Raw genomic sequence first — 13,505 nt, 5'->3', positions numbered from 1 at the left:
TTGTAACTCTCCTACAGTATATACACTCAAAATAAGTATATTCTATACTTAAGAATGTATAAGATACTGTATACATATCCTTTTTTATTTTATACAAATAGCATATTCATATGCTTACTGTTCTACATCTAGTTTTTTCCCTTCATGGCCCATCTTGGAGACCCTTGCAAATCACTTCTTACACAGTTGTCTCCCTCTTATTAATAGGTACAGGCTATTTCCTTGCAAGGATGTACTAGAACTTAGTCGACCAAACCCCTATGGAATCAGGTTGTTTTCTAACGTTTGGGCATCACAAGCAATGCCGTGGTGACTATCCTTGTACCTATGTCCCTCAGAACACTCAGGTAAATCTGAAGGATGTATTTCTAGAAGTTGGACTGCAGACCAAGGGTGTGGGTATCTTAAATTCTCCTCTGTTGCCGGACTGCCCTCTTGCAAGGTGGTACCAATTTATACTCCCACCAGCCCCGTCAGAAGGGTTATGTGAGCTTGTTTAAACTTTCTTCTCTAACCCTTTGTACAGAGGAGACTTCATCCTCAAGTTCACACAGTGAGATGTAGCACTGGTCTGTGCACCTCCAAACCTGTCCCCTCCCCCACGAAGCCCCACCCTTGCCCAACTTCTTTGGAGCCAACAGTAGGGGCTGGGGCACATTCCTATGATCTCCTGGGCTTTTCTTTTGGGGGGAATTAAGTAACAACCAGAATAAATCAAACCACAAGAAAAACGTCTGGTGAGAGCTGGGTTAATAGCTTAAAAATTGATTCTTCTAGAAAAGAATGGCATTTTAAAAACTAAAAAATGAGCCCAAGTGAACTATTACCCGCTCTTCCATTTAAATTAGCCCTGGGAGGGTTGCCTCCCCAAGTTTACTCATGATTAAGAAATCCCTCATGCCGTGATTCTATTGATCACTCCAAAAAGAGAGGAACTTCAGCTTCAGAAGTAGAATTTCTTTTTTTTTTTTAAGATCAGCTGGATAATATATTATCATTCCTGGCAGGTGGATAACTAAGTGTGTGGCCACACCTGGCCTTGTGTATGATAAGGAACAGGTTGTCTGGAAATCCAAAACTCCCAGAGCTGAAGTTACAGGGGCAATAATTTGCTGGGACATTCCCTCGAAGCCCCTGCCAGCACATTCTCATAGAGTCGGGCCTCAGTGTGCACATCTGCAAAAGGGGAAGGTCAGCTGGAGGCTCTTTGAAGTTCTTTCCAGTATCATTAGTCTGCAAGTTAGTGCAATGCCTGAATTTGATGGGTAGAAAAACAGACGCAGAGCTGTCCTGTGAGATATCCAGAGCAGAGCAGATGTGTACATTTCCTTATATTTGTATGCAAAATCTACTGCAAATAAAGCTTTAACCCTGCACACGTGGGTCATGTGTCCCTTTTGTCCATCTTCTGCCTGCCTAGACCCTGCTGTCAATACATGTTGTTATACTGGCACATAGAATAAGTATCCTCATTTCTCAAAAAAGTTAAGCATCAAAACAGAGAGAGACTGTGTAAATTACATTTATGTTGGCTACGTGTGAACTCTGGCATCTTGATCACTTTTCAGTCGAGTATTTGGTCATAATAGTCATAAAAAAAATGTATCTTTTTCTTATAAGAAATTTTTTTCATGTTTATTTAATTTAGAGAGAGAGAGAGGCAGACTGCAAGTGGGGGAAGAGCAGAGAGAAAGGGAGACACAAAATCAGAAGCAGGCTCCAGGCTCTGAGCTGTCAGCACAGAGCTCGACGCGGGGCTCGAACTCACGGACTGTGAGATCATGACCTGAGCCAAAGTCGGACACTCAACCGACTGAGCCACCCAGGTGCCCCAAAAATGTATCTTAAAACAATAAAAAGATACTATTTTTATATCAGTTTGGCAAATCTGAGAGGAAATATAATGCTTGATAGCAGCTCATCTTTTCAGACAAGGAGCGGGGATGCCCCCTGCCTGCCTGCAGGCACCACTTCCACGGGCAAGCCTGCAAAGAGCTGAGCCTCCCCACCTTTCAAGGCGGGCTCACAGGAGACCAGATGGAAAGGATGGAAATTGCACCAGCGTAATGTGAAACATATTGACGACTATTCAAAGCATGCATTTGCTAAGGATTTACACATTGGTGACTGATTGAAACTGGAGCACGTTTCTAGCCCGGGCAGCTCTGAATGTTGCAAAACCCAGACGTGTGTGTGTGTGTGTGTGTGTGTGTGTGTGTGTGTGTGTGTATCTCGGGCATTTATCCAAAGAGAATGCATGAGAATCACCTGGGCAGCTTGCTGGAGTTCACATTCCCAGGCTATACTCCCAGATGTTCTGGTTCGGCAGGTACAGAGTGGGACCTGGAATCCGCAGTTTAATAAGAAGCCTAGATGATGCTGAAGACCACACTTCGAGAAACGGACTCACAGACACCAGCGAAGCTATGAAAGATGAGGTCTCCTCTCACATAAACGTGCTGCTTATAGCTCACTCATTTGTTCGTTCGTTCATGCATTCATTTCTCAGACCTGCATTGAATGTTCAGTGTGTATCCCACACCCGTCAGGCACAAAGGGAGATAAAGCACACCTTCATGGTGCTGGTGGTCTAACAGGAGGGAGAAGAGTATCAACCATCCTGGCACAGCATGGACAGGGGAAATACAGGCACCGGGGACACAGAGGGAGCTGTCTGGCCCAGACAGGGGTGAGAGAGGGGATGGGGTTGACATAAGAGAAACAGTTCCCAAGGAGGTGACCTCAAGGCTGGGGTTAGGAATAAAGAAGAGTAGGGGCGCCTGGGTGGCGCAGTCGGTTAAGCGTCCGACTTCAGCCAGGTCACGATCTCGCGGTCCGTGAGTTCGAGCCCCGCATCAGGCTCTGGGCTGATGGCTCAGAGCCTGGAGCCTGTTTCTGATTCTGTGTCTCCCTCTCTCTCTGCCCCTCCCCCGTTCATGCTCTGTCTCTCTCTGTCCCAAAAATAAATAAAAAATGTTGAAAAAAAAAATAAAAACACGCAGGGACAAAAAAAAAAGGAATAAAGAAGAGTAAAAACGGGAGAAGCATTCCATGGCACAGTCTTGAAGCAGCTGGACATGTTTGGAGACCATAAGTAGCTGTATGCAATTAGAGTAAAAAGTCAGGTGTGTGTGTGTGTGTGTGTCCTCTGTGTGCGCATACATGTAAGGGCGAGGGAGACAAGGTTCAGGGAGGCCGCAGGGCCAGCTGGGGAATGGCCTTGTGCACAAAATATGGTGGACAGAGTCGCAGAAGGGGTTAAGTAGGTATGACCCGTGCATCTCTACATCTTAGAAAGCCAGTCGGGGCTGTTCACCTACACGGGGAGGTACTACCCAGGAAGGTTAACACACGTCTTCGCTTCCCATAAAGGGCCTCCGCTCAAAACATCTGGGAAGAGCCTGATGCTGCTCTCTGCTGTCCAGACCAAAAATAACTCCCTTTGACCTGATTCCTTGCAAGCAAGCCCGAGCTAATATTTCACACGGAGTCTGCACTGAAATTAATTTTAGTTGTCCACGTAATCAAAGCGAACAGCAACAGCAAACACAACTCCCACTTGACTTCTGGCTCTGGTTTGGGTCTCGGAAGCCCATTTTGCCAAGTGGAGACTCACCTCTAAGAGCAGCTTATGTGGCAGGGTACAAAGGACTGTCCCTAACGGCACGGTGGTTAACTCGGACCCATGATTAGTATGCATTACATATACCGCTTCTCACGTCACATGGAGCTGGTTGCAGAGAAATGTGTTTGTGGTTCTGGGAATCATTAATCAATGACGCAAGGGGAGCACAGAATAATCACAGTCCCAGGTATCGCTGGAAGTGGTCAGAGCTCCAATGTTCGCAAAAAGACAGGAGTTAAGCTGCTGCCACTCTGGAGCCCCAGCCCTGCCTGCTTCCCCTGGAGGCCCCTGGCAGGGGTGGGCCACCCAGGAGCCTGGAAAGAGGTCACAACCTAGAGAGTCTCCTTGGACTGTTCTGGCAAAGCACTTCCGAGGGGGCAGGGCAGGGGGAAGCAGGGACTCACCGTGGGGCTGCCTGTCCGGCTTACATGATGGCTAGTTGACGGCCAGTGTTCCAGGTTTTCTGAGCACGGATGCATCGGCCACACACTCTGGTTGAGTGTGCTTTCTTAGAAATTTGGAAAAAACACAGGCCCAGAAGGTCTAACAGAGATGTCGGAGTCAGGGGAATACCTAGTTTACAGAGAACTCTTGCTACAAAATGTCTCAATACAGGCAGAAAGTAGCGGCCTGAAGAAATACTGAGGGTACCACTGCCCCTCCCCCTCCAAATATACACATGCACCTGCTCTGGGCAAACTTTGTATATTTTTGCTGGAACATATTCACAGGTCAAAGGTCAGTGCCACAAATCGTCCTTCCTCAAGGTCCAGTTCCCGCTCTTGACAAGCAGTAAACTGGACCGGAGGCTAGGGCATGAGCAGGCGGGCAGGATGGCACGTGCTTGGCCTGCTGTGTCCTGTGCGGAGATGCTGTGTGTGGTGAGGGACCTGGAGGCCTGCCCGCCTGGGCCAGTGTTAACCAGAAAGTTTACAAAAGAAACGCAAGAGGGCCTGGAGCCAACGTCCGTGAGCCCCAGTACAGGAAGGTTGCTGAAGGGGAGGGCAGTGGGGAGTTTAGGGTAACTTGCTCGACACAGTGAGTTGGAAGAAAGTGGAAAACCACATGAATTTCGAATGACACAGATCTGCCATCAAATTCCAGCAATTTCAGCTGGCAGGCACATGAGGCCCGACTCTTGCCACCTGGGAAAGAGAAGTGAGGCAGCCACCCTCAGAGGCCCTGTGAGACGAGATGAGGTGCTGTGTAAAGGACACAGAGCAACGGCTCCAGACGTCCAGCCATAGCAATAAACAAAGAGCAGGAGGCGGCTCTGAGTCCAGTCGGAGCACTTGCCCTGTGCCAAGCTGCCCTCTTGGGCCCAAACTGTTGGCATCTGCCTCCTCGGTGGTGGGGGTGGATTTGCGGTGGAAGCCAGGCCCTGCTCAGCCATGTCTCACCTGCTCCCAGAGAGGTTCCACCGACCAGCCAGGCCCTGAGGGACCCGAGGGAAGACCCAGGTCATGGCTGCAGGCAGTCTGCCCGCTCTGAGAGCTATGTACATCCAGCTGGCTCCCTGTGGGCGCCTCTTCACACAGCTGCACTCGCCAGTTCAGCAGACCTTTCCAGAGCACAAATCCTTCATGTCAGGAAAGGAAGGGACAAGGATAAGTTCAAACGCATCCGTGCCTGTGAAGAACCCACAGGAAGACTCAGAAATAGCATCAGAGCCCTGAGATGAGGGGGTTCTGGCAGCAGAGTGAGCAGAGTGCTGTGGGCATACACGGGACACCAGGACAGGTCCACCCAGGAGGCCTCGGCTACGGGGCAGTGGTGAGCAGGTGCGCGTGGGCCGTGAGGGCCTGGCTGGTGGACGTGTGGGAGGGGAGGGGGGCAAGTCGGGGGCGGGGGGACGCATGGCCCCACAGCCCACCGGGGCCTGCTCCATGGAGCACTAGGAGAGCTCCTAGTGTAGACCTGACTCTACTCTTCTGCCCCAGGATGCTCTTGGGTTTCTGCAGCCTTCTTCCTCACGCTCCTTCCTGCCTCTTGCTTTAAATTTAAGGACTCGTTCCCCTCTCTCTCTGTCCCTCCCCCACTCATGGTCTGTCTCTCAAAAATACGTAAACACTAAAGAAAAATTTAAAAATAAAATTAAAATAGGGGCGCCTGGGTGGCTCAGTTGGTTGAGCGTCTGACTTTGGCTCAGGTCATGATCTCACGGTTCATGGGTTCAAGCCCCGCTTTGGGCTCTGTGCTGACAGCTCAGAGCTTGGAGCCTGCTTCGGATGCTGTGTCTCCCTCTCTCTCTGCCCTCCCCTGCTTATGCTCTGTCTCACTGTCTCTCAAAACTAAATAAACATTAAAAAAATTTTTTAAAAGGGGCCCTGGTGGCTCAGTTGGTTGAGTGTCTGACTTCAGCTCAGGTCATGATCTCACGGTCTGGTCCATAGGTTCAAGCCCCGCGTCAGGCTCTGGGCTGACAGCTCAGAGCCTGGAGCCTGCTTCAGATTCTGTGTCTCCTTCTTTCTCTCTGCCCCTTCCCCTCTTGCACTCTGTCTCTCTCTCTCTCAAAAATAAATAAACATTAAAAAAATTTTTTTAATTAAAAAATAAATAAATAAAAAATTTAGGGACTCACTCTGTTTCACCACATGCTAATCTATGCCCCAAACCCAGCAACTTCCCTCTTTCTCACAAAATGTTGCATTTTGTGGTGGATTCAAGAAGTCCTCTGGGAGCCCCATCCCAGTAGGCCTGGTCTCTCATGGGCTCTCCTCTGACTCTCTGCCTCATCTTCCACCATCTCAGCAGGACAGCAGCGCAACTCAGACCCCTTGACTCTCGCATTGTGCCCAGTCACTCACACCTTGCCTCACAGGAGCATCCCAGGAGTCAGGCCATCTGGGGCCAGGTTTTCATAGGAGCACTTCGTTGTTGGCACTGACAGACCCTTTCCCACTTCCTCAAGGTCATGACTTAAGTACCGGGGTTTGCACCCCACACCTCCTTCCTTCTTGGAATGAGAGAACAAATCCTGAGGTAGTATTAAAAGAAGAGGAATGGGGCACCTGGGTGACTCAGTTGGTTGAGCATCTGATTTCGGTTCAGGTCATGATCCCAGGGTTGTGGGATTGAACCCTCGTTGGGCTCCATGCTGAGTGTGGAGCCTGCTTCAGATTCTCTCTCTCTCTCTCTCTCTCTCTCTCTCTCTCTGCCTCTCTCCCTGGCTTGCTCTCTCTCTCTCTCTCTCTTAATTATAAAAGGAGCAATGGTCTACAGTGATAACAGCAGATACAACCCACCTAGAGCTCCCTCTGCATGGAAAACAGAGTTTCAGGCAGGGGCACACAGTACACCTTTGATCTTTGATACAAACTGGTGAGTCAAGGAGTATAATCCCATTTAAAGATGGGATTAGGGATGAGGTCAGAAGTGATTCCACTACTTTATTCAAAGTCATTAGGCCTGTAAGTGGTGGAGACGGGGCTTAGTAAGGGGGTCAGTACGAAGTCTGCCTGTAGCCTCTGCCCCCCATTATCCTGCCTTCGGGAAGCCTGACCTTACGTGGCCCTGGCTGCTCTCCTCCCACACCTCCTTCTCCAGGGAGCAAGTGTGTCCAGTGTTTTGGTTCCAGTGATCCTGGAGAAACTCAGGCTGAATCGGAAAATAACCTCTCCTATAATTTACCAGGAAGCCAGAGGCAACAACATAACCCAGTGAAATGAATCAAAACAGCTTGAGAAAAGAACGAATGTCCAGATAATGGCAGGAATAACCTTGACTTTGCAGCTGCTCAGTCTTTGGTTCCAGGGAACTGACATTCATCTGGGCCCCCAGCCCCCAGGCTGTCCCCTCCAGGCAGGCCAGGGGATACGAAGTGCTAAGTGGAAAAGGGACTGCTCCTATTCTCAGCGCCTGCTGAGTTCGGCATGCTCCTGTCTACACAGCCTGGAGATCCCTGCTACCACAACAAGCCACGTGTGGCGCTTCTGACAGTTTCCTGCTGTGTGACATGGAGACCAAGAAAGACTGAAGTTTAAGTACAAGACAGGGGAGGGTGGGAGAACTGTCTCTTCCTGGTCTTGTCTTGCCTCTCAGGAGCTAGCAAAGTCAATTACCTGTGGGCCTCAGGCTTCCCCTCCCACCACCACCACCTCCAACAGGACCCCTGAGGGAAATGCCACTGGATAGGACAACCTGCAAAAACAAAACTCTCAGAGACCAAAACAGTTACCAACGTCATCCACCTGCTGCATAGACTGAGGCTAAGACTAGCTCTTGGCTCTGATGATAAACTTCAGAACTTGCCCTCGGTGCAGCCCAGTTAGGGCTAGAACCATCAGGTTGGGCTTAGGAGGTATATGGGAGCCAGGCCACCTGCAGAGGCTCCCCTTGGTAGGTGAGGACACAGATTAGGTAGGCTATGGACCCTGAGTGATACTAACTGGCAGGCAGTTTTCCACAGCTGTCCCCCAAGAACCTTGTCCCCGATGCTCCCATCAGATGCTAATTTAGGTGCTGCTTGAAAAAAACCTGCAGATGAAATTAAGGTACAAATCAGCAGACTTTAAAATACAGAGATTATCCCGGATGATCTGATGGGTCCAGTGTTCTCCCCTTGGTGGCAGAAGAGGACGACAGAAGAGTTGGCCAGTGGGAGAGATGTGAAGGGAGAGGGAGGTAGGCGTAGATGAGGCAGAAAGGGGCCAGCAAGGTCCAAAGAGGGAGAGGACTGGACCTGCAGTAGCCAGTTTTGAAGATGGAGGAGGGGGCCACAAGGCAAGGGATGTGGGTGGCCTCTAGAAGCTGAGAATGACCCCTATCTGCCAGGCAGCAAAGAAACAGGGACCTCAGTCCTACAGAAGCATTGGACCAAGTTCTGCCAACACCCAGATGAACTTGAACATGGATTCATTTCCAGAACCTCTCAAAAGAAACGCAGCCTGGTCAACACCTTGCTTTCAGCTCTGTGCGACTCTAAACATTTAGAGAGCCATTGGAGCCGTGTTGTGCTGGGACTTTTGAGATAATAAACATGTGTTGCTTTAAGTCACTAAGTTTGTGGTAGTTTGTTATGGCGGCAACAGAAAATCAATGTACCAAGCAAAAGCAAAGCTTTGTTGTTGATCTGTTGTTAGCAAAACAAGGAAAATAACCAAATGGAGACATATGATCCAGTATTTTCTTTATCCTATGAAGAAAATAGGAGGGGATGGTTGGAACACGACATCTGCTTAATATACATCCTTCACTTCAGGGTTTCCCACTCTGACACTATAGACGTTCTGGACTGAATAACTATTTTCTAGTGGAAGGTGGGACTGTCCTGAGCAATTGTAGGATTGTTAGTGACAACCTTGGCCTCTGCCTACCAGAAACCAATAGCACTCCTTCCCTACCAAATCATGAAACTGAAGATGTCTCCAGATATTGGTAAATATCCCCCTGGGGGTAAAGCTTCCCCCTGTTGAGAATCACCTCTTTATACAATCTTCTGAGGGCATAAGGCAAAGAAAAGTTTTGATAGAAAGCATTAATCTCCTAGCTGTTTTTCAACTGACAACACATTTCTCAAATATCCATTTCTCAAATGAACACAATACTAGAGTGATACATCCGAACTGTTATCAGCTGTTATCCTCAGCAGCTGGGATGTTATGAACACGTACACACACGTATATAAATGTATATGTGTCGAGGTACATGTTATGTATATATGTTTTGATTTCCACCTTTTTAAAATTTCACGACGTAGACACATACATTACTTCCACAGTCAAAATAAAATGAACATGAATTTAACAAATCTTCATTCATCAGCGTTTACTGAATGTCTACTCCAGGTATGCCTGAGGTTCAGTGCCCAGCAGTCCCTCTGTTAAAGAGGATCAGTGCAGTGAGAGAGGCAGATAAGTTAGGTGGGGAAGGTTAGTCTGTGTGCCAGGAGCAAGGGTAGGAGGTGATGCAGGGGGAAATGGAGGCTGCAAGTACTCCAGTTCCCAGAGTGGGGAGCGGTCAAGATCAACTTCAGAGAGTCAGCAGCCAGGAGTCCGGTGGGCGGGGCACTGCAGGTGGATGAACCAGCATGAGAAAAGTCATGGTGGCAAGAGGTGTGATAAGGACTGCAAATGTGCTCCACGCCTGGAAGACTTGGGTTAAGCAAGTATAAGAAGGATGATGTTGTTATACGACTATGTTGGTTAAACTACACCCTGGACCACACCCTGACTGCTCCTCTGTTCTATTGGCACATCTCCTTCACTTACATTCTGAATGGAAGTGTTGATGGGTAAGACTTGGAGACCCTTGACCCACCCAACCTCTGGAGACAGAAGAGAGTTTGTCACTAACAGGCCACCCTACATGTGCCCAGCTCTGAGCTAGTCTCTTTGCTTCCATTATCCCATTTAAACCTTACAAGGATTTTGTGAAATGATTGCTCTACATTCCATATTAAAGATAAGGAAAACTGAGGCTCACAGAGGTGAGGTAACATGCAGTTTAGTATGCTGCCAAGTTGGAATTTGAGCTCAGGTCTGTTTTACTCTAAGGCATAAGCTTCATTTTCCATACCTTTCTTAGACCTGGTTAAGAAGGGTCCTCCAGGGAGCACCTGGGTGGCCCAGTCGGTTAACTGTCCAACTTTGGCTCAGGTCATGATCCCATGGTCTGTGGGTTCAAGGCCCATGTCAGGCTCTGTGCTGACAGCTCAGAGCCTGGAGCCTGCTTCGGATTCTGTGTCTCCCTCTCTCTCTGCCCCTCCCCCACTTGTGCTCTGTCTCTCTGTCTCTGTCTCGCTCTCAAAAATAAATAAACATTAAAAAAATTAAAAAAGGGCCCTCCACTGGGACCATACTTCAGGGATCCCTCTGGTCCTTGTCCAGTCATACCAAGGGGCCATGCCATGGGTCCCCCAAGCCCTTTCCCGGCATCCCAGACTGTGGACTCCTCTGCTAACTGTCTAGCCTGGCCCCTGGCCCACGTGCTTATCGTCTCCATGTTCACCCTGCTAAGGAATGATGGGGATACAAGTATGCTCATCCCTGGGCCTGAGTGGTAGCCCAGGGGAGGCTGGCTGCAGGGTGAGCAGTCTAGACCCAGCTTGGACCTAGGGGCTGAGTGTCGCAACACTTCCACACTCAATGTGGGATGGATCCCTCAAGGTGGCCAGACTGCAGGCAGGGAGCCAAGGTGCCGAACAACCAGATCGAGAATTCCAAATCTGAAACTGATCTTCCAGGTATTACAAAGGTCATTGTTGGAAGTTATTACAGCGTATTTCATAACAGCGTATTAGCTGAATTTATATCTTTTAAACTCTTGATGCAAGGTGTGTCAGTTTCTATTTGTACCCTTGCTCTGGTCCCACAAATTTAGGAGCATGCCTGGTCTTTTTCCTCATTGTGTTTTGTTTTTTTGTTTTGTTTTGTTTTGCTTTGTTTTGTTTTATAGTGAAGAGAGCTATCAACTCCTGCGTGAATGAAGAAAGCTTGATCTCTCATGTTTGATAATCTTGGAAGAATAATTGTGATGGGTTATATTACCTTTTCATGATCGAGAAGCTCTTGTAAAATAACTTGTCTTTCCCGGCACAGTTCCAAGAAATCTTCAGAGTGCAGACTTTCGTGTAGGGCAGGGAAGAAGGTAAGCTGAGTGCAGTCCACCGCTACCTCGTCTGTCTTGATCTCAGCTTCCTCTGATGTCAGCTCATCTGCAGCAGCATAAAGGGACACGTGTGTGTTTTTTTTTTAAACATTTATTTATTGTTGAGAGACAGAGAAAGACAGAGTGTGAGCAGGGAAGGGGCAGAGACAGAGGGAGACACAGAATCCAAAGCAAGCCCCAGGCTCTTGGATATCAGCACAGAGCCTGATGTGGGGCTCGAACCCACAAACCGTGAGATCACGACCTGAGCCGAAGTCAGACGCTTAACCGACTGAGCCACCCAGGTGCCCCAGGTCACACGTTTTTTGACGCAAGCCACCTGGCCTCACGAGGGATGGTGCACAGCTTGGGCCTGAGTTACCAAGAGAAACTCCAAGGTTTCAAGGCACAAGTGAGTGGTGGGACCTCAGCATGTGCCCCACTGTTTCTGAAAATGAACACCACCCCTCTGACCCTGTGGTGTGGTCAACACACCGTTAGGTTGATTCACTCTGGAAGGTGTGCCCAGGGCTGGCCGCTCTGTAGCTCCAGAGTGACCACAGGGCAACACTTCAAAATTCACCCTCATTAATCAGCAGAGCAGTTCCCTTGAGGGTCATCCAGAATCTGCTTTCTCTGAATTTCACTTCATTCACTCTTTGAAAAGAGTGAGTTTTTTTTTTTTCTAATTATGGATGCACTGTGATCTTGGAAAATCCATGACATTGTGAGAATAAATTTTAAAAACTTGAGAAGTAAAACAAGTATCACTCAGGCACCCAGAAATAGTGCTAATAATAACAGCTCAGATGTAGTAAGCACTTCTTCTGTGCTGGATGCTTTTGATGACAGTTTTTTCATCTACTCCAAGTGGGTTGTAGATTCTATTTCCTTCTCCCTTTACAATCAGGGGAAAGTGAAAGGGGCTGATTACTTTGCTCAAGGTCATATGGCTACAAAGAACTAGAGGCAGAATCTGAACCACGTTTGTTCTCACTGTTCACAATTTCGGTTCTTTACTTCTAACACCTTTTCTGTACATATATGTATATGCACAAACACATAATTTTTTGACATGATAGGAATTACGCTGCATTTACAACTTTCTTTCTTAGTATTATTTTTACTTGATTATCTCATGAGCACTTTCTTATTCCACTGAAAGTTCTTTGAAATCAACTAAAATGGCTGTGTAATATTCTATTGTGTGACTCTTTCATCATCACCTAATCCATCTCCAGTTTTTTGGAGATACAACTGGTTTCTATTTCTACTGTGAATGTGCTGTGCTGCGATCATGTGTGTGCACACCTTGACTTATTTCCTAAGCATGTACTGCTGGGCACAGATATTTGGGTGCCAGCTGAGCACATACTTACATAATTTCTGGATCCTGTTCCCCCACCCTGTCCCAGATGCCCACCTGCCTAGAACAGGCACACGGCACATGACTGCAAAGTTGTGGGGCTACTAGCCATTTTTGTGTGTGTGTGTGCTAAGCTGCTCACCTCTTTGAGCTCCTCTGCACCTGGGAGTCTCCCAACTAGAAGAATGAAAGTGTCTGCTGCTCACAATACCCACATAGGCTTTTCCCCAAGCAGGGAGAATGCTGTATAGATACAGGCACCCAGGAAAGCATAGGGGAGAACCAGAAGCCCTTTCTTCTTCTTCTCTGGCTGAACCCCCTACTGGGGGCAAGAATCTGCATTTCAGGACAAGAGGACGCCACAGCCCATGGCCATAGTCAACATCAGCGCATGCTTCCCATCACCACAATCTCTGCAGATACTCCCTCTGAAAGGGAACACAGGTAGACTATCATTGTGATCCTGGAGCTGTGGGGCTTGAGTTAAAGAGGAGAGAAGCAAATGGGCATTACAAGACTGTCCCAAGTCCTGTGCCACAGTGGGACCCCCAAATCAACCTGGGATCAAGGCCCAGCATCTTCACTTCCAGGCTTTGTTATTGTAGACTGGCAAGATAGCAAGCTCAATGCAAAATCCGGTCACTAAGGCACTGAGTGAGACAAGTTTGATCAGTGGTAGGAAGCTGTCATTTAATTAAGGACAGGACACACGCTGGAGCTGAGGAGACAATGAAACTCACAGACAGGGAGTGTTTGAAGCAAAAGGCAGGGTCTGGTAGAAACACAAAATCTGAAATAGAGTGTGTATGTTGGTGTGTGTCTGCGTGTGTATTCGTGTGTGTGTGTTTCAGTGTGTTCATGCCAAATGGGCTCTGAAAATAAACCCTGGATTTTCAGCAAACCAATTCAGCCAAATCCCTCCATGAG

General features: G+C 48.2%; 1 protein-coding gene across 5 annotated transcripts in view; it reads right to left on the bottom strand.

Annotated features, from left to right (window-relative positions):
• Nucleotides 1-13,505, bottom strand: part of WDFY4 (WDFY family member 4) — a 298,336-nt gene that overhangs the window by 98,881 nt on the left and 185,950 nt on the right. For all 5 annotated transcript variants that reach the window (XM_049645343.1, XM_049645342.1, XM_049645345.1 and 2 more), the window contains one exon: nt 11,113-11,279. In XM_049645343.1, coding sequence (XP_049501300.1) covers nt 11,113-11,279 — 167 coding nt within the window. The remainder of the gene's footprint in view (nt 1-11,112; nt 11,280-13,505) is intronic.

This window comes from Panthera uncia, chromosome D2 (genome assembly GCF_023721935.1).
Source record: "Panthera uncia isolate 11264 chromosome D2, Puncia_PCG_1.0, whole genome shotgun sequence".
Lineage (NCBI taxonomy): Eukaryota > Metazoa > Chordata > Mammalia > Carnivora > Felidae > Panthera > Panthera uncia.
Note: the sequence above shows the minus strand (reverse complement) of the source record. Positions and strands in the feature narration are given on the sequence as shown.